Raw genomic sequence first — 22,168 nt, 5'->3', positions numbered from 1 at the left:
GCAATTATGAGGACTAACAGTAATATGAAGAGATATTAATATACAAGCTATGCAAAGAACAAAACAAATCTATTGTGATGTAATGCCTGGATCAATGTAACGCTACTTTATAACTGCAAAAGTTAAGAAATAACAGTTCAGTTTACTAATGCAGAGTAGAAGCTAGTTGCTTCAGAATCAAATTATCACAGTATCACAGTATAACCAAGGTTGGAAGAGACCTCAAGGATCATCGAGTCCAACCTATCAACACAGACCCCATGACTAGACCATGGCACCAAGTGCCACGTTCAATCCCCTCTTGAATGCCTCCAGGGATGGTGACTCCACCACCTCCCTGGGCAGCCCATTCCAATGCCGAATGACTCGCTCGGTGAAGAACTTTCTCCTCGCCTTGAGTCTAAACCTCCCCTGGCGCAGCTTGAGACTGTGTCCCCTTGTTCTGGTGCTGGTTGCCTGGGAGAAGAGACCAACCCCTTCCCGGCTACAACCACCCTTCAGGTAGTTGTAGAGGGCAATTACTTCAAGTACAAGTAGTTTTTCCTGAGTCAAAACACCTTTTTGAATTTTTTTTAATAAAGTATTTTTCTGGAACTATGGAAAAACATTTTGGTATATATATATGTATATAGCCACTACCTCTACAACAAAACACCACAGGTAGCAATGCAAATATATGAAAGCTTCATTTAGAGCTTCCATTTTATAGAATGTCAAGCAACCATGGACAATACTCTCAAACTACATACCAAAATGTTATAATACATGAAAACACTTGTTTTGTAGTATTGTAAATATTTTCAAATAAATTTTAAAAAGCCTTGCTGGCTTTCCTCACACAGCCCTTCTGATGAAAATTTAAATCTTTTAATGATGCCAATTTTTTAATTAGTCATATCTTTTCACACTATTGTAGAGTCAGCATCTCAAACACTGGCAGGCTTACAGCAATAGATTGAACAATAAGCAGCAATAGACTGAAGCTGTTGTTTTCCCATCTGTCTGCCCCACTCCTCTGATGGACATAACCATATAAAAAATGAAAACTCCCATGCCTGAGTCATGAAAATTTGCAGCCTGGCATACTCAGTTAAATGCAATCAGCCTTGAAATTCTGACATGATACAGTAAAGGAGCTGACAGCTGGGGGCACTGACAGCTACAACTGTCCAGTTTTAATCTTCTTTACTCCTGCTGATGCCCTCAAATATTATGACAGAACAGTTTGTTTACTCTTAAGCTTAGGAAAAGAGGTTAGATATTTTAATAGTAGTTAGGAACAGTAGTTTACTTGTAGCTACAATACAGATTTAGTTTGGGTTTTAATAGAGAGTGATACAAATTCTAGTTCCAAGGATTCTAGCATGCTAGTAAGTTTATTTGCTGTCTCAGAGGAGTTTAAAAATACAGTTTTCAGAAAATGAAGTAATCATTCTGCACAAATTCTTAATTAGATAAATTGTCATTCTATTATTTTACAAAATCAGTTCTTAGCACCTGTTTGTGAAGCAAGTATTATCACAACAGCATACACTAATTAATCAGGACACAAGAAATAACTCCTTCAGTAACTTATTTTCTTTTGAAAATAACTACTTGCTAAAACAGCAGATAATAAAGTCAAGGGCATGCAACCATGAATATCTTTCAGAGCTTAAAATTTCAGCTGCAGTTTAAAATAATGATAGGATATTGACTATTTCTGGTTGGTAACCTCATTTGCTCTTCATACCAAGCCAAATTTTATTGAGCAGTAAAGTTTCACCTGAAAACTTGTGAACAGTCTAGAAAAGAAACAGCCTGATTCTCCACAGTTACATCATACAAACTTAAACAGCTGGACGTACTGATTAACAAGTTCAGTAAATCCAGTCATCATCAGAGCAAGTCCAAAAGAACACACAATTAAAGGCTCCGGAAACAGTCTGGCACAGAGAAAGCAGATTCACTCCATGAGGCAACACATCAAAATTCTACAGATATCATTGGAATGTATTCACGGTATGCCCCAGAAAAGGTATTTTATTTGAAATTTCACCAAAAGAGTACTTTTTAATCAAATATCTCCTTGAAAACTCTCAAGACCTTAAAGAAAGTGACTTAATGAATTTACTATAAACTCAGCCTGAGCCTGCAGGCCTAAGCCTTTGTATTCGCATAGTCCCTTCTTCATTTTGAAACCCCATGAAAGCAACATATAGGCCCCATCCAGACACATCAGGCTAAAATATGTATCCTATCAACTGATGTAAAAAAATGTAGGCCATAACACTCTATTCCCAAAGCAACAGTTCCAGCACACTGTTATCTCAGTTTGTACAATCCTCCCTTCTTTTACAAGCCAGCAACCATGCTGCCACACAGCTTTACCAATCCGGGGGCGGGGAAAGCACTTGGGAATGATGCGATCATAGATTTTGGTGGCAACATGACCTTGAACTGCTTGAGGCAATCACAGGAACAGAAACCTTTAAAAATTTCTGCAAACAATCATACATACAAACAAAACCAGCAGTCAGAATTGTGGCAATGCCAGCGACGAGCAGTGTGAGCAATCTGGCAGTGTAGGCCTGGAGCCTGACATGGTGGTAGGCCATGTTTAGTGTAAGTGGAGAGCCAGCTAGCAGTGTAGCAAAACAGGGCTGTGCCTGCAGCATGTAACTAAAGCAGGACACTGGTAGCTATAAACACAGAAAGTTATCTTGGAACAACAGGACATGCACCTGCATCAATAAACCTCGTGTATCATTAGTAGTTGGACCAATAATCTATAACAGCGTGATGTGTGGTCGCTCATAGGGAACATTCAATGAAGCTATGCCAACAAGGCTCTCTGAGTTTATAAAAGTTGTAGAAGTTCCCCTGATACGCACTTCTACCTTTCCTTTCCCTTCTTCTTCTTTGCTTTACTTTACTGTGCTATACTCGCACTACAGGCCTACAATACTGGAACAATAAAGGAACAATACTCGATCATATTGGTCAGCTGTATTAACTCAAATCTCTGTCCCGTTACAGAATGGTTCAAGCCTCTCAATTTTCAGATTTCTTTTAAAAATAAGCCTTCATGAAGGTTTTTGAATGCTCATTTTAAATACTGTCCTCCAGTGGGTATGAAAGTCCCATATCTTACCATTACTCAGAAGTGGTTTCATTTTTCTGGACAACTTATTTTTGTCCAAAATACAAACGATGACATTTTTGTTTAAAGGTTCTCATGTTTGAAAATTCAATGCTCTGCACATTCTTCTTCTGCAGTTTGTTCTTCAGTGGTGATATGATACTTCACAAAGAACCACAGGACACCAATACTGACGCTTTAGCAGGTCAAAAGCATTTTTTTGAAAATGCCTCCAAAACACTTCCTTTCACAGCTATTTTAAAGGTAGCTACCAGGAGCTATGAGACACCCACCTTACCAAAACAAAAAAAGAGAAAAGCCCTGTAATTTGGAACCCTGACTGCTCTCCCTGCCAACATGAACAAAAAAGAGTGTCTTTGACAAACATACCCCTGTGCCAGACACGGCTGTTCTCTTCAGCAGCTCTGCAGCCTTCCTAACATTACAGCATCACAAAGGCATGGAATTGTGTCCACTCATCCATTTCAGTTCTTCTTTAGCCAATTATACAGGACAGGTTTATTAAAACAAAATGCCATCCCAATCCTGTTAATTGCCATGATCTGCATGTGAGGCTTGCTCTTCTGCATTCTGCCCACATACCCTCATTACCAAGCTCACCTCTAACACATCTGCCATAAAGCGCCTCACACTTTCTGCTTCTAGTTTCTGAGCCAGCTAGCTGCACTGGACAGACAGGGCTCCGGAGATACCTAACAAAAGCAGAGATGCTGAGCAGCATGTAGATCTGCCACCAGCAGCTATGTTCTCTGCCCTCCTTAAACCACAGCCACAGATCCTTAAGACGTATTGCCTCACACTACATGTATGCTCCTTTTGCATACATCTAGTAATGGAATATGAAATAAAATAATCATCTGACTTTTCACTTTTGTTATGGTACTAGGCCTCCTCTTTGGTTCCCCTAATGATAGTAAAACAAGAACTCCATCATATCCAATAACATAATACTGAGACTCCTAAGAGACTCCTAAGACTGAATCAGCTGAAGATTCTTCATTAAGGAAAGAGATGAGGGCATACCACACTACCTTCTCTACAGAGGAGTGAACTTTCAGAATTCTGAACATTTCAAGCTATGAAAGGATAAATTATCAAATTACATTTGGTTCCATGAAACTTATCTCAAATTTTTTCTTACCCCCCTCCCAGGAATGCAACACTTTGATGTTTACTCCAGGCTTTTCACTTTGCACAGCAAAATGCCAGGAAGGAACTACAAAATTTGCCCTCCAGCTTTATGTAACATTGAGCCTGTTCTCTAAGCTAAATAATGGCTTCTCTGTGCAGCTCACTATTCAGAAAGTACCAGCAGTACCACAAAAAGACAAAGTGGGTGTTAGGTCAATAATAAATGACAGTGCTACAGAAAAAGGACAGGAAGTAACTTCAGAAGAGGAAGGGAAACTTACATACTGTGAGGGTAACGAAAAGGAAGCAGACAGGATAATTCATGGAAAGACCATGCACACTTGGTGGAACACAATCTCACAAACATACCTCGCAAACAGGATTGGAGACTTCATCACTGTCACTAGCTATAACCTGAGAGTCCTGCAAATGGAAAAAGAGCCTGGCTTGCTGTCCCTTTTAGTCTATATGGAAGATAGTTCTGAGGTAGCTGAATTAAATTGATCTACCGCTTACAGAAGAACAGAAAAGAGAAAAGGGACATTTTAAATTTCTAGATATAGGACTTTAAAAAGGACCAGTGAAACTAGTTTAAGAGCAAACTGACCAACATCCAGCAAACAGAAAGACATCTTTTTTGTAGATTCCTTATTCCCACTTGAGGTATATTTTTTATCTATATAATTTTATATTTGTCTCATATCTGGCAGTCACGCCTGATAATTATTAAGAAAATTATGATAGAACACAATGAAACTTTCACAGTGAGTTCTTCTTGTCCCTGTACCATCTGTAAACTGCCTCTCCCTGTATAGGAGGCAAAACTCAAAACTTTCAAAAGGCTTATACAGAGAATTGTCTACAGTATATCATGTCCTAATTCAGTATATGCAGGCTCTCCAAGTCTGCATCAAAATTTCTGTACATGAAGAACAGGAAAATGGAGTTCTGAGTTTTAAAATAATAATTTCCTTTCAAAGTAGCCCAAAAGCCTTGTGCCCTATTTTTTCCTATTTATTGGAATGAAAGAGATTGTTACAAATTTTTATGCTTGAGAAAGACTATGATTTACTGGGAACCTAAGCAATATGGCATGTGTTACTTAGAATTCCATATACCAGTGTTACACCACAAAATCTTAAGCTTTGGTATCATACAGAAGACAAAACCAAATCAAGGTATTTCTTCAACCTTCAAACAGTTTCAGTTCTGCCCAAATATTAAACAACCTTCTTCAGATGCTGAGACAATAAACCAAAATACTAATAGCCATTCCTTCAAGGTCACAAAGATAAGTGTACTTAATAAAGTAGCAAGAACTACTAACTGCAGATACAGCAAAAGATATTGTTCACTTTCTTACAGCTTGGTTCATACTCCCTCTGGATGAAAAATGTTCTGTGTGAGGAAGTCTCAATATCTCAAATGTAAAATATCTTGTTAGTCCTATGAAAGTATGCAACAGATCAGCCAAATGCTTGAGCTACATGACAACTAGCAGGTTTTATTTGCATCTTGGTTTTTTTTTTCCCCCAAAGCTATAAATCAACAAGACGACATTTGGGCAGATCCTTAGGTTTCATAAACTGCCTCATTTTCTTAATTTGCTAAATATTAATTCAGACAGTAATAATTTTACAGGATTTGTCCACAAAGAAAATATGGCATGACCTTGCTGAGAGCAAATTAAAGTTTTAACTTCTGTTAATCATAAAAATATTAAGAAAACCCCAAATTTCTTAGGTAATATTCTAAACTATTACCACTGCAATATATATTTCATGTAATTGTTAAAATGCTATCTTTTTCTTTATTGAAGTAATTAGTTTCCAGATTCTCCCAAATCATAAACAAAAAGGAATCTGATAGAAATAGCACATTGAGAAAACACTACAAGAGAAGTGAACTTCCACCTGAAATACAGTTCTAAGGAACTGAATCATGTCATTTCTCTCTCTAGTCCCATACTGTGAGATGGAGAGTTTAATTTGTTTATTAATAGATGTGTTGATACAACCATTACATGGAAACAAATACCTGCATACCATTATACTGCTTCTTTTCCCAAACAGACTGGTACACACCTGAACAAGCTATTTTTTGCCACCAATACAGGAGGCAAGCTACTGGAGTTATCTACTTGCACTGTATCTCAACACCACTGCAGTACAATTTACATTTATAAATTTCAAATGCAAAAAGTGAGCAAACAACAGAACCTTGTACTTATCTCAGAGTTAATTATATACACACACGATATGACCACATTTTCATTACACACTTGCAAAGGAGACAGTTATAAATAAATACATTTTAAAACAACAAAAAAGAGCCCCAAACCACAAAACAGGAAAAAAAGAGAAGTAATAAAATCACCAAGGGAAAACTTTATGTTATGTTCTCTTCAAATTTATCAAATTCTAACTGTTCATATCTGTTCAAGCATTGGCAGAAGCACCAGCTGAGTGACACAAGGATACTTACTGATTCTAAAAGCAGTTTGTAATTTCACATAAAACAGCTGGTTTGTATCCAAACATCTGATAGGATTACGCTCACTCCACAAGAGATTCTCTGTTGTTTCACTACATTTTCCTCCAATTGTCAATGTTAGAAACTTTGTATTTTGTTCCAAAGGAAATTATCTAAATACAGCCAAATGATATCATCATTGTTTAGATAGAAGAGAGCATCCTGTTCATATTTTGAGGCTCAGGAAAAAAAGTAAATTTCACATTTGTTAAAACAAAAAGCCTTTCATAAAGCCCTTCTCAAAGTCATGGAAAGAGAGTTATGGCAACGGTTTGTTACGTTTTACCAGTGCTTCAAGAACATAAAATCAGTTATTATCCAAAATGCATAAATAAAAAGGTTCCTGTACTCCAAAAATTACTCCCTGAATTTAGATGTGACATATCACTGGACCTTCTTCTCAGTATTCCCACTCAAAAAATATAAATCTTGTTTTCAGAAATTGCAGTTACAGCAGCACCAGGTGCAACCAGCGTAACTTTGATTACATATAGCTCATTCCTAAATAAAATTAAGGACTAGCTATATCAGTACAAATACATGCAATGACCAAGGTCTCATCCGTATGAAAACACGCAAAAAAGAGTTATAATATCCAAGTATTTAAATACAAAACTTAAACACAAAATAGACTTTAAGAGTCATATTTACTCAGCTCACACAAGGTCACAGCTTCATGACTATTCAAGCTGGTTATGGTTTCCATTTTTCTCTTGTTAAAGTTTGTCTTAATTACATTTTATTCTTTAAAACTTTGGCTTCACATCCATCTAGTTTCTTTCAACTGACTCAATCATGCACTTTAAAATTTAAATATGCAGCACTGCCCAGCCACCAGGAGACAAGAAGATGTTATCATCATACCCGGTCTGAGAGATATAAGCTGAGCAGAGAAGAGAGCAGCTGGATAACTCCATAGTGGAAGGGAACTTCATAACATGCTGGACTGCTCTACCAGGAGTGTGGACACAGCATGCACACTGAGCACAGGTTTAACCAGCTCCCAACAAGCTGCCACTTTTCTCACCTTCACACTGGGGTAGTGCAATTACTGGGAGGCAATGAGAGAAGCAGGCCTGTGTCTTTATGAGGCTTGAAGTGTTTGTTGAATTATAATGTAACATGACACACCAATTGCTCTTGTAAGTAAAGGCTGCTACTGTTAAACATTTGCTCCCTGTACATAACAGCTAATGGTGTGTAAATGACTGCATGATGACATACCCCAACCCATTATCAGTTTCAACAAGGCCAACAAAATATTCTGGGCTGGATTCAGGCCACTGAAAACATTCTCCCATCTCCATAAAAGCTCAAGTTTTTGCTGCTACTTCTGCTTTATAGGATCACAGAATTATTTTGGTTGGAAAGGACCTCTGAGATGGAGTCCAACCATCAAATTAAGACCACCATGGCCATTAAATCATGTCCCAAAGTCACATGTCCATGCATTTCTTCAAGACCTCCAGGGCAGCAACTCCATCTCCTCCCTGAGCAGCCTGTTCCAATGCCTGACCACTCTTTCAGTAAAGAATTTTTTTCTAGTATCCAATCTAAACATCCCCTGGCACAATTTGAGGCCATCTCCTCTCATTCTATCCCCTGATACTGGGCAGAAGACACTGAACCCCATCCCCCTACAAAATCCTTTCATGTAGTTGGAGAAAGCATTAACACACACACACCCAGCCTTGTGTTCTCCAGAGTATACAATTCCAGTTCACCCTGCCACTCTTCATAAAACTTGTTCTCTAGACCCTTCACCAATTTTCCTGCCCTCCTCTGGATATGCTCCAGCAACTCAATGTCTTTCCTGTAGTCAGTGGCCCAAATCTATACACAGTACTGAAGGTGTGGCCTTCACCACTGCCAAGTACAGGGGCATGATCACTTCCCTAGTCCTGCTGGCCACACTATTCCAGGATGCGGTTGGCTTCTTGGCCACCTGAAATGCTTGGCATTGAAATATATTAAAAAAATCATTATCCAGTTCCAACTTTAATTCTAATAAGCTTCAACAGCTTAGAACTATCTTTCAATAGAATTTAAAGTAAGGTTGAAATATTCCTAATGGCTGGCAATTACTTCTAAGGCTTCGGAAGTGTGAGAGTTTATGTATACACACACGTGTGCACATGCAGAAATACATAAGCACACATGCACAGGTATGTGCAAGCATGGACAGCCCATCCTGTAAATCTCCTTTCCACACTTTATTTATACAGTTTCAACACCAACATTTTTGCTACATTAAAATTGTGAGTGCAATGTAGATAATATTAAAGAATTACAAACTTCTACAAACACCTGAAGTCAAGCTCCCATCATGCTCAGACTTCTTGGAGTCATGGCGTACTGACTCCTCTATCATGCCTGGGGACCCTCACAGAAAGTAGCCGATGTGCAAATAACTGAGGGACTTCCCAGTTTTACCAATCTCCCTGATCTTTTTTAAGTGCTTTCAGAGACATTATTTTAATCACTTCCCCCCCCCCCCTTTTTATTTTTATCTTCAACAAAATGAAGCAGAATGTGAAAAGATATTTTTAAATCTCATAGTCAACCTGGTTAATGCATCTCAAAAATACTAAACTGTTTAAAACAGTTTCATTTGGCTAAAAATTTAGAGGCACTCACAGAAAAACTACACTGCGTACTTAAAATGTTTGGCTATGTATTTTGTCATCCCTTCTATCTCACGTAAAACAGTTACAAACCTACACTTGGATAAACTACTTCAAGGAGTCTGCCAGCTCTGTTGGCAGAGATGGTACAAGGTCACAGCAAATACACTGAGCCCTAATCCCAAACAGTGGTGACTCCATGACTACCACTCCATTAAGTCTCAGTACATGCATTCCTAATGTTAATTTCCCAGGTTTAAACATTAAATTTTCATACTTAGCATTTAGATTTAACTCTGCTCAGAGAGTCAAGGCCAAAGCAGTTCTGAAATGTGTTAATGTTTACAAATAAAGATGCCTGGATAATTATCACTCCTTGAACACATGAAGTACCTTCCCTCACAATAATCTAGTCATGCAGCATCCTCAGTGGGAGGACTCTCCATTCTTTCACAAAGAACAGAAATGACAAAAACAATCTTTTGGGGGGGGGTCACCCATACTACCAACACAGTATTCAAGGCATACTAAAAAAAATCCTGTAAAATCATCAAGTCAGTACTATCTTCCTCAGTATGCAGTTTATTGAGACCTAACAACAAAAATCAGATAAATTCCATCATTTTCCTCTCATCCTCATGCCATTCAAGACACAGTTGTTGATCACTACATTGCAAAGATGTAGTTCTTTATAAAGCCAGGCTCTAAACTGTATTACCAAACTGACCAGGTAGAAAATAACCTCCTACTACTACACAAGAAGGAGAAGTGGGGCAGACACAAGAAGAAATACAAACTTCTCAGGCCTGCTTTATCTGAATATATGGGTTACATAGAGGGTGAAGAAGTGGGGAAAATGGCTCATTATTTTAGTATTTATTGCCACACCTCAGAAATCTATTTGCTACTTCCCCTCTATCTACACAGGTAGGCACTACAATAGATTGACCGTTGTTTTGCACAACCTGAAAATACAAATATCCAGCATGACAATGTGTATAAATATCCAGCATGAGAATGTGATTATCAACACAGTAAAAGGGACAGATAATGACATCATCATTGACTGTGACTTCAAAAAAGCAGAAATGGTAAAACAGCAGGCTGCTGAACGAAACTGTGATGGTGTATTTTTGTTCAATTTCTAACATCAACAGAATTACTTGGCCTCAAAAAAGTTAAGTAGCTATTTTTATGTAATAACCTGTCTACTGTGGTACAGGCTGCATAAACTCCTTGCACGTATGTTCATCTCACATTGCTCCATGCCAAAATATTTTAAAATGCAAGTCTGAGGTCATGCCATTTCACACGCACATTTCAGATGACATTGCAGAGCCTAGACAAACCAGTTTCACCAATACTCCCGGAAAGATCAACTTCCTACTACACAAGGTAAACCAGAAGACTGAACTGTCACAGATAATTTTTTTTCCAGCTTTGTCATCCTTTTATTGAGGTAAAATTCCTTACACAGGGTACACCACAGAACATTTTTGCAGTGAACCGAATTCCACATCACCCACATATACCCTGTCAGGAGAATCTAAGTGCATTCTCAAGCATTTTACTAGAGATGGTGAGATCTAATACCACCACAAACAGAAATTAAAATAAGCTGGTTTGCTTGGAGGCAATTCTGTCACCCTAACCAGTCATCCCATTTATTAGATTTATAATCAAAACACAACCAAGCTAGACACCAAGAATCAAAACAGTTACGTGATACACCCACAGAGAAGGCAGGCTCTTTGGAGTACCACCACAGTTCCTGTAATTAAAAAATTTAACAATGATAAGCCTTCCCTTCTCATTACTGTCATAATATTACTGACACTTGCTAAAACAATCGTTTCTAGTGTGTATTGGCACTGAAGTAGGATTTAGGAACAGTTAATGTCAGTTGCAATTCAAGGTGTATGTAAATCAAGGAGGGATTCTTTTCCAATGATTAATACAGTTCATAAACATGTCTAAATTGTAAATACATACATGTAAAAATATCATTCCCTTTGTAGGATACTTCATTTGCAACTTCTGTTTTTGCTCATAATTAGTATCTATATATAAAAGAAAAACAAAACTAAAAATACTGCTTTCTAACTTTGCAGAGTTTTCTGCTTATAAGGTGTGGCTAGCTATGTCTCAAAGAGTGTGACATAATAATAAGGAATCTAATTGCCTTTCATAGCATAACAAACTTCTTACTACACTACTAAAGCTACATTCCAATACCGTATGAAGTTTTCATTTTCATTTATAATCTTTTCTGGAATGACTCAAGTTCAAACTTACATTCTCATTCTTATTAAAAAAAAAAAAAAAAAAGAAAAAGAAAAAAAGCCACACCAGCTTACAGCAACTAGGTATACTTTTATATTAATAACCACTTGTAACACCTGGATTGGTGCACACTGTGAGCATAAGTGCATTTATTCTGGGCTAGTCAAACAAATTCTTACAAAGCATCTTTTAAAAAGTAATCGATGGTTTGATTTTTGTCATTTAATTATAATTTCATAAAAGTTTTAAAGTTCTGTTAAAACCAGCTCTATAAAGAAATCCTTAACCATGAGACAAGTGACAGTTTTCTGAATGTGTCAGACACTGAAATCTATCAAATACATATGGGTATACCACACCATTTCATGTTTCTACTCTGATAATTACTCAAAACTACACTGCAGTGATTTTTTCAGAAATACTTACACGATGAAGAGGAAAATGGGGGAAAAGAAAAAAGCTGCAACAACTATTCTTCTGTCAACTGTAGATGATAATGCAAACCCACCATAAGTTTTATCGCAGCGCTGATCTCCCCGTAAAGTTGTTATCATATGGGAGGTATATAAATTAATTATATCAGATTCAAAGTTAATTGGGAAGAAGAAGAAATACCTGAACTGCCATTCTCAGCTTTTCCCATGAAAAAACACAATGTGGACACACCCCCTTTCACAAAAATACGCTAATTCGTGAAATAAAAGGGAGATGAAGAAGTCAGAGTGCCCTCAGTTCAGGAATGCCAGGAATCCCGGGAGGAATGCGTACGAGCAGGCGGGCGCGGCGCCCCCGAAGCAATACGGTCTCGGCAACCCACGGGGGGCTCCCGCCGGCCCGCCCAGAGCTCCCCGGCCCTCAGGGGGCGGGCGGCCCGAGCAGTGCGAGTTCACCTGAAAGCACAGGCCGGCAGCAGCACCTCCAGCTGAGGCACTGCAACCAGCGCTTCGGGGCAACCATAGCCAGGGAAAAGAGCCCTCGCTGTCTACAGCCGCCAAAGAAAACTCAGAAATATTCAGGTCTTATCGGAGTCTGTTTTCAAGTCCACTCCCTCTCCCTTCCGCGGCCCGCTGGCAACGCTCCCCTCTCCGCCATTTACCACGCCCGCCGCGGGGACGGCACAGCCGCCGCTCGCCTCGCAGCCCCGAGCAGCGCTGGGGGGAAAGGCCTGCCCCGGCAACAGCCGGCGCTCCATCAGCCTCCCTGCGCGTAACCAGCTGGTCGCGCAGGGAGAGACGTGTTGTTCTTTCCTCGCCCCCAGGAGAACTCGGTGTCCTTGGCCTTTGGAAAGCAGTGTTTAACGGAGCGTGATGGAAGAGGAAAGGCAGCGACCCAGGGCGCGGGGAGCTACCTCCACAGCCCCGGCGTCCCGCTGCGGCGGCAGCCCCTGAAACACCCCACGACGACGTTCCCTCTGCCCACCGCGCTCCGGTCAAGTCGCGCCACAACGCGTCCCCTGTGCCCGACTGGCCCCGGCCATCTCCGCAGGGAGAAATGGGGGGACGCGGTGCTCCCCACCCTCCCGTCGCACGCAAGCGGCCGCCGTCGCTCTCCTCACCCGTCTCGAGCCGCCTTACCCTCTGAAGACGGATCCCGGTCACTTTCGAGCCACTCTCGCCACAGCCCCGCCAGCAGCCCGAAATGAGCGCGGACTGCCCACCCCCTGCAGCGGGGGAGGGGGGTGCCTGAGCCGGGGCCAGGCCCTGCCGGGGAGGAGCCAGGCAAGGGGCGCTCCCTCAGGTGAGCGAGGGGCTTCCTCGCGCGCGCCCTCTTTTCCCGCCCGTCCTCTGGGCTCCTGAGGGGGAGCGCGTCGCGCTTCTCACGCCGGAGTCCCGCCGCCAGATTCCTAAGAACCGCAATCAGAGGGGAAAACCCCCAGCTCCTCCGGTGTGCGGGCTGCTCACGCGGTGCCAGGGCGAAAGGGGTGGCAACAATAGTCCTCTGAAGAATAAAATCAGGCCAGGGCCCAGGTGGTGTGAGCTCGAGGGAGTTTGACAGTGGGGCTTGTTTTCCCTCGCGAGTGCGGCCCATCGGCGTGCGGAGGCGGCTGGCGAGGCTCCCGCTGCGTCGGGGAATAGCTGAGGCGGCGCAGGGAAGGCGCGGTTTTAAACGTGTAGAGGTACGAAGGAAGGAGTGAGGAGCTGGGCCGCAGTCTGGAGCACATAGGGCAGCATACCCGTACTGTTCAGAGAGCATCGTCACAAGCATCTCTGGGCACATCTGGGTTGTCTTCGGCGTTTTGGATAATTTTCACAATGCCTAGACTGGAAATATCACAGCAGGATGTTTGCAGATTTCTGGAATATTCTCTCCATAGAGTGAGAACTGAAGTGCTGCCATGCTACAGCATGTCTTTCTCCCCTGACCCATGTGCAAAGGAGAGTTAGGTTCTAAGGACGTGGTTTGTAAGTGTAATACAAAAATAATTTACTATAAGCTTCACACCAGATTTTCACCTCAGTTAATGTCTTCCACTCTCAGAAATCTGTTCTTGAGGTGTGAACCACCAAGGGGCATTGTCAGAGAAAAAAAGAAAAAAAAAGTTACCGTGAACAGATAGGGGGAAAAATACGATAGATTCGTGTCTAGAACAGAGAAATGAAAGCAATGAACATGAGAAGGAAAAATTCCGTATATAAACCACAAAAGCTACTTACAGAGTTCTGCAGAAGGAGCACAGATAGGTGCACATCCTCTTCAAATCCAGCTCTGCTGGAAGCCACTACTCAAACTTCTGTTAGAGCTACTTTGCTACTCATTATATGTATGTGGAAACAAGCCGAGTTAGCAGACACTATTATGTGGAATTGTGTATTGTATGGCTTTTCTATAGAGAATGCTCTTGTCTTAATCAGAATATATAAACAGAAGAGATTCCACCAGAAAAGTTCCCAATAGAGCATTTAGGGCACTGTATCCAGTTTTAGGTTCTGTGCTGAAAAAAGTTTTAAAGTTCACACAAATACATTAAAAATATGTAAAAAACAACAAAACAACCTTCTGAGGTTCTGAGAATTTACAAAAAAAACAAACAAACAAACAAAAAAACACACCAGTAGTATTCCAGGACAATATTCCATAAGGATCTATTAACAGCTGCAAGAAACAGTCAAAAGCGAAATGAAATAGAAGTAGTGACTGACAAAAACACCTTGTGATAAAATATTATACTGATGGTTTAATTAGTAGAATGAACTACAAGCTGAGGTAATCGGACAAATTATAAAGAGTTCTAAAGAGGCAGCTACTGAGGTGTTTGCAGACAGCTAACAATGTTTTCCTTTGCCGAATGAATTGCAGACTGGGTGTGACAGGAGCTATAAAGAGTTCTGTTGTGGAACCTCTACATAATGTACTAAATTAAATGTCCCTTAAGAGTGGTTGTTGAGAGGAAAGTCATAGATGTTCTGATTTTTCTACTGTTGGTTCTAAGGTAACTTGTCAGGAAAATATTCATGAGACCAAACGTCCCTCAACATCTTCAACATAATGTAAACGTCCCTCAATATCTTCAACACGTTTTGCCATCTAACGTTTGGTTTTTGTAGACATTTTTTCACATAACCAAAGGCCATGACTAATCTTGGAGCTGTTTAAGTAAAAAAAAATAATTATAGTTTTCTTAGCTCCTTTCCTTGTAGTTCTCAGAAACTAAATGAAGTTTACCCCACCACCACCCCCCTAACTGGGAAAACTGAGAAACCAGGAATCAAAAAGAAACAAAGTAATTAAACTTCTCTGCCCCCCGGGGAGTTACATGAGCTATGTGGCATAGTTTTCACGAATATATGGCTGTGCTTTTTTACAATTAAAATGTGAAGAAATAAGTTGGCAGTTTGTTCAGCCTTGCATTAAAGAGGTGTATATGCTTCCAATTTTCAGGTTATTGTTAGAAGTTAATTAAAACAGATGTTAATCAATGTTACACAATAATATGTTCCCATTGCATTGAAAAGCAAACCAGAAAACAAACATGAAGTATTAATTTATTGCTAAAACAGCCAGGCTATGATGACTAGTAGTTATATAGTCTTTCTTTTTTTTTCTTGTTACCTATCAGGTTAAAGGTCCAAAGACAATTCCATTGCTATCTGGCATGTTCAGCATTGTGCTATGTAGAAAACTGTTGTTTTGAATTGGGCCTCAAAAAAATTGTTTCATATGATAATTGGAAAAAGGCATTTATATATGTTTTCCTTTATTTTATTATGCCCTTTTTTTTATTATTAAAGAGAGAAAAAGATAGGACCAGCACAATTCTGTAACTGTTATTGTTCTACAACTGATGGCTCTGAACATCCCAGACTGAAAGGGAGAGCTTTGAAGAGTTTCTGACTCAAAGCTCCATCCTACACTTAGTGAGCTTTTGAAGAAAGTTTCATTTGAACCTTTACATTTTCATTAAAATTATAGTTTAAAACTTGTCAATTTTTGGCATATGCTGAACATGAGTTTTAGAAGTACTTAGTATTGCTACATTGAGGCTGTGTTCACTGAGAGCCATAGTCCAGCTGGAATATTGCAAAAGTATCACGTTGTCCAGTGAGGTAAGAATCTTTTGAAGGAATGTATACAAACACAGCAATAAGCTAAAAATGGACTCTCGACCAGATGAGTTGGGTCATACATAGATATGAATCTCAGTGCAGGCTACCACTTCCTTTCCTACCCCTCATCCACTTTTCTCTTCCTCTGCTGTAAGTAAAGGCTTTGGTCCTTGTTTACAAAACTGGCTTGACACTATGATTGATGCCTTTCTGTCCAGGCAGCCTAATATCAGGCAGTTGTGAAATAAAATGCAAAATGGAGTTGCAGCTAAAGCAAAAACAAACAGAAATGTCCTAGCAGCTTGTGCTGTAGAATAAGTCCAGCTGCCACCGACTCCAACACACCTTGAGTACTGAGCAGCACTCCCTGAATTCAGTTCTCCTTTTGCACTGAGACAGACTGTATTGAAAGCTTGGGATTTGAGTGCTATGCCTGGATTTTAGAAATCTCTATTTCTTTCTATTCAACTACACATTGAACTGAATTGTGATACTGTATTATAGTCCCTAATTTCCTTTTCAGGAAAGGATCTGATCCCATAATCACAGAGTGGAAAGGGTTAAAAATAAGAAGTCTTTCTCACATTATAGTATAATTACTTTGAAATGCTGCTTGGCTCATCTTTTACAATATATGTTGTAAATTTTCTCATTATTATAAAAAGATTAGTTGTTGCTTAAGAAATAACATTACCCCTGTTATTACTGTATTCAGTAATGTATTGAATAGACACTTACCTATTTCTGTTCAAGAAACAGCCTTCAAAATTCAGGTCTTCTTTCTGGTCTCTACAATTATTTTCACCAACTTTTATTCTCAAAATATTTTATCTTGAGCAGAAAATTTACGAAGTTTATTTTAAAATTATAGCTGTAAAATTGTATCTGTCTTGACCATTTTAACATAGTTAAAGCACTTTTTGAATATGTGGGCTTAAGAAAGTACACTTTTATAAAAATCACTCTGACTATCATAGAATATCAAGGGACAGTTCTATTTTAAATGCTGAATTTACTGTGGTGTAGATTTGCTTTCAGAGGAGGATTTGGGTAATTTCATGAAATTAAATTTTACACCCTTACCAGATGCTTTTATAGTGCCACCCTCAGTATTATGACATTGTACCAACATTATAGAGCTCCATGCAGATATAGATTGAGATCAACCAATGCTTTACAACTAAAGCAGGCAAACATGTAATCACACACACATACACACACACAAACTCCCAAGAAAACCCACACACACCCCCAAAAAAAACCAAACCAAACCAAAACAGAATGTGCTATTCTGAAACCAAAAATATATATCATGGCAAGATAATGCAGAAACTTAAGATCAAAGAAACTTAAGACCAAAGATCCAAAGATTACATCCTGGAGACAAAATATATTCTGTCTCAGAAATATATATTTTAAAATTTGGTTTATTTAAGTAACTTTTTTATTACAATGTGTATCAAATATTATCTTGGTTTAGGGTGTTCAGGTAATTTAATACATCTAGCATACCAAGCAAGACAGCACGTAAGAACAAGAATTAATAGTTTTGTATTTTAAAATATACTGCTGACTAGAAATACAGCAGGACAAAGTTTTGTTTAGTTTGCCATATCTATCAATTAATCCTTTCAGTCACATAAGGATTTGCAGACATTGCATCTTCCACCCTGTGTGTGTTTGATGAGAAATAAGGTCAATATACAAGAAAAGATTTAGGCTCCTACTTCGCACTAAAATTATTTCAACAGAGAGGTGAAATGTTAAATATTCTTGGTTGTAGACACAGGAAACTTTTGGAACAAAGATAAAATCATCACTATTCCATGTAAAAACTTTTTTTTTTTCCTTCTTTATAGACATGCATGGTTACATTAATTATTGAGTTTTCTGGGTTTTGTTTTTCTGTTTTTGGGCAAAGATAAGGAAATATTTCCAAGCCTATGTAAGTCTAAGGCAGTACTTTATTCAACACCTTTCTCTTGGTTTTGTTATGTCAGCCAGTTTACTTTCATGTGTAGTTGTGCAATAGCACCATCTGGTGTCTATAATAATTTTAACCATTCTGATCCTTCTGCAAACATCTGAGTAGCTTGGGGGGAAAACAACAACAAAACAAACAAACAAACAAAAAAAACCAACAACAACAAAAAACAGGAAAGAGGATTATCTTAACATTCTTAAGATTATTTTTATCTCTACCCATTTTTCTTAATCAGGTGAGGGTAACAGACTTTAAATAGTTTCATGAAGCAATATTTCAGCAGAGTATAAATGTTTTAATAATGTCCCATATAAGAAACATCTTACAAAGATTTTGATTGTTCTGCTTTAAAAGTTAATCACTCCTAATTCACCTTAAGTATCTTGACTATTTCATTACAAACAAATTAACTCAGGGAAACTAGTTCATCCTGGCCTTTACCGTGGTTTATTCCTTGGTTTCTTTTGAAAATAACAAATGCTGTCTTGTATGGGTTTCTATTTCAGATCCCACAACCATCCATTGTCTGAAGAGAAGTTGTTTACAGCCTAATTATGAGTCAGCTCAGAGTATTTAAGGTATTTTAAATCCTCAAATATGGAGGCTTCAGTGATGAACTATTCTTCTATCTTCGGCACTCATTTAAAGTCTGCTCATCTTTTCTGGGGCTTAAAGTACTCACAGAGGTATGTTCATATATATTTGACACTGTACAGATGAACTAAACTCCAGTGTTCAGTTAATACTGTTTCTTTTAGGTAGAAGAGATTTTCCTGGTTAGATAGCATTTTGTGACTGTAGGGGGTGCTCTTAAAATACTGGTGATGGTAATAAAATCTGGCCATCAGTTTCTCTTTCTGTAAAGCTTATCAATGTTAAGATGTTTATATTTATCAAAGAAAGTTGTTGTACAGCTAGTGTGTTTTATTTTGGATATGGGCAAGAGTCACTATCCACATTCATATCCAAATACATCCCTGGAAACTTCTGGATTCAGTTTATTTTTGTAAGTATATTTCTGCCAAACAGTGATAGTATCTTCTGAGAAATACAGTGATGCTGTGTAAAAGACATTGAAAGAAATACTCGATAGAGTGTATTTTTGGTTTCAAGGCTGTTCAGAGTTAGAAAATAAATTATTGTTCCAAAGAAGTATTTAAATATTCACAAAAATTCTTTAGTTACATGAAGTTAATGCTTCCACATTTCTGAAATTCTGTTGGGAAGGATTTAACTTTATTATAACTTTGGTTCATTTGTAGTTTAGTTGATTGCTCCACTGTACTCCCAAACTACCTGTTTTTTATACTTCTCTAACTGAATTAGCAGGGGTAAAAAATTCCTAAATACAACAGACTAAATAAACCTTTGTCTTGTTATATTTTCCCCTCAACCATACAATCTTCATTTTTTCAGTATAAAATTATGTGTTCCCCTCAATACAGCTAAGAATTGATAGAGTTAATTCTACATGACTGAGAAATTTTACCTCTTTCCAGAGAGGGTAGGTTCTATAAACCTCACCTCAGAAAGATAAGAATTTTATTTCAGTAATCAGAGCTGCAATAAGCCCATGTTAGAGCTGTGTGAGGAGAGTTCACGTTTCTGAGGTCAGGACCTTTCTTGTATAATCACAGCTAGGCTGTGGGCTTCTGCAAGCGCTGCTCTGTTAGTTCTGGATGTGATGAGGTGTGATCTTTGATACAACTGTGTCAAAAAAAGCCTATATTGTAACACACACACTTTGTAAAACTACACATATGCTGCAGAAGCAGAGTTTCCTGGTTCTGAACTTTTCCTAACAGCAAATACTCTGCTTCTTATACTGAATTTATGTGCTTATCCTGAAAAGGTACTCCACCAGCGGTCACTTATTTGAGATCCAGACATCTTGTAAGATTAACTATTTTAGACCAGGTGTGCAGAGGATATTTATTATATATTAGAGTGTCACAAAGACTGTGACTCTTTGCTGTGCTTTTTTAACAGCTCTGGTGTAGGCTCAGTTTAGAGCATAGAAGTCAGTACAGCCTGTTTTGTCTGGGGAAGCCCTCTGAGCTTTTTTGGCAAACTTCAGCATCATCTATTCTAGGGAGACTTTGCCAAGAACACTGCATTAGGAAATGTTTCAAGCACAGACCAAGCTTAACAGATGTTTGCTGGCTTCTGATGAGATGAACTTGGCCTCTTCCAATCTCCAGTTTCCGCTGTAAATTCACTACCCTATCCACTTGCAGGTTAGGACATGTCCCTTAACGTGATTTTACATTGTATCATACAAAGGGAACTTTACCTAGGACTGTGACTGCAAGCTTGCAAGAAGAAATGATACTGCCTGAAGTCTAATGGTGGTAAATAATTCTGATGTGAGTCATATAACAGGGGAACACAATGACAGGCTGAAGGTGAGGAGTTTGTGTCATAAGGCTTTCCTTCCTCAGGATTTAGTAATTTGAACAAACAGAAATCTAGGCTTCCCGCAACCTTCGTGAGTACACTAACTATTAAGATAATAAAATCATGATTAATTCTCTTTCTACTACAGTATTTTTGGTAGGCAGTGTTTTCAGTACCACTGGAAAAACTAGAAGTGTCTCACCTAAACATCCCTTATACAGAGGTTCTTAAAATAAGTTAGACACGCAAATCTAATACCCTTGGTAGAGTCAAGATTCCTTTGATCACTAATCCTCTGTTCACTTTTAGGTATAAGATAAAATAGATAATGCTTTTCCTACACCATTGTGTAAGAAAAGATTAGCATCAATTTCAAAAGTGTATTTTGGGGGCTTTCACTTCTGTATAGCTCACTTTAAAGGACTAGAGTGCCACTAACAGAGATGGAAATCAAGATCCATCACCCTTTCTTCAGTCTTTGATAATGGTCAATCTGGGTGTAACCTATCAACTCTGATCATTTCTGTGGTGGACTGTCTTTCTCTCAGGTGTGGAAAGAGGCATTGCACGTAGTCTGTGTTGGAGATTCCACTGCACATCAAAGCACCACAGTACCAAAGCCTCTAGCCTGTAGCCACTTAGAAAAATTACCCAACACGTTACAAATTGAATCCGCCTTTACTGGTTCACTATTTAAAACATACTGTACAAATGCATTGTACACTACTTGCACATTTCAAGGAGTGAAAGCTCTAAATGATGCACATGTTGGAATGACAATAAGACAAATGGAAGCTTTCATTGGGAAAATGCAAACCAGAAGACAGATAGCTTGTTTTGCTTTAGGCAAAGCATGAATGCAAACATTTAAACTAGAGAAACTCCCCTTTCCTTCTGTGGTCCCTCTGAGCCATTCCATTAATTACTTGGAACTATTTACCTACTTCCCTTCATTTAGGCCCCAGGTGCAGACACTCTGGATAACAAAATTTTTAATTCTTTTCACTGGAGTGAAAAAACAATATATGGACACACTCATATTTTCCGTTCTGAGATCCGGGAATGTGAGGAGACATGGCATCCTAATATATATTATGTGCTTGCCTGTTTTTTTTATATCCCATACCAAAATGTGAGAGTGGTAGGGGAGTCAGTGATGTTTCTTTTTCAGAGTACAATGAAAATATTTGTTTAGTTTTGTTACAATAGCAAGGGCAGCTGACAGTGTTTGCACTTCTGTGTCTTCTAACACTTCACTGAAGAGATACCCCTAATCTTTAAAGAAAGACAAATACCTCATTTTGCCAATGTGCTGACCCGTGCTTATGCAGTGGCTCTGACAGCCGCCTTCTGTGATGAAACATGTCCTTAAAGTATGACCAGGCAGATCCAAACCCATTTTTTTCCTTATGTGCAGATAGAGAGCTAAAGGAGGCATTAAATTACTACAAAATAAACAAACACCCAACAAACAAACCCAAATCACAGCAGAGGTACAAAATTAATAGTTTAAAAATTACAACAAAGAGGA

General features: G+C 38.8%; 1 protein-coding gene and 1 long non-coding RNA gene across 7 annotated transcripts in view; one reads left to right on the top strand and one right to left on the bottom strand.

The window, feature by feature from the left end:
- CGNL1 (cingulin like 1) overlaps positions 1 to 13,371 on the bottom strand; it is a 71,290-nt gene extending 57,919 nt beyond the window's left edge. Inside the window, exon 1 of one of the 3 annotated variants that reach the window (XM_068143907.1) lies at positions 13,287 to 13,371. Coding sequence is in view for 1 of the 3 variants with exons in the window: in XM_068143906.1 (XP_068000007.1) it covers positions 12,139 to 12,266 (128 nt within the window). In the remaining 2 variants the exon portion in view is untranslated. Of the gene's footprint in view, positions 1 to 12,138; positions 12,303 to 12,327; positions 12,426 to 13,286 lie in introns of those variants that run through there. The other 2 variants (XM_068143909.1, XM_068143906.1) reach the window with 2 other exon arrangements.
- Positions 12,827 to 22,168, top strand: part of LOC137443837 (uncharacterized) — a 42,799-nt gene continuing 33,457 nt past the window's right edge. For 3 of the 4 annotated variants that reach the window (XR_010987999.1, XR_010987998.1, XR_010988001.1), the window contains exon 1: positions 17,857 to 18,926. This is a non-coding gene — a long non-coding RNA (uncharacterized lncRNA). Of the gene's footprint in view, positions 13,450 to 17,856; positions 18,927 to 22,168 lie in introns of those variants that run through there. The other variant, XR_010988000.1, reaches the window with a different exon arrangement.

This window comes from Melanerpes formicivorus, unplaced genomic scaffold (genome assembly GCF_026170545.1).
Source record: "Melanerpes formicivorus ecotype bairdi unplaced genomic scaffold, bMelFor1.0.p_v2 SCAF_10, whole genome shotgun sequence".
Taxonomy (NCBI): domain Eukaryota; kingdom Metazoa; phylum Chordata; class Aves; order Piciformes; family Picidae; genus Melanerpes; species Melanerpes formicivorus.
The sequence above is the reverse complement of the archived record's forward strand: the minus strand, read 5'-3'. Positions and strand labels throughout refer to the sequence as shown.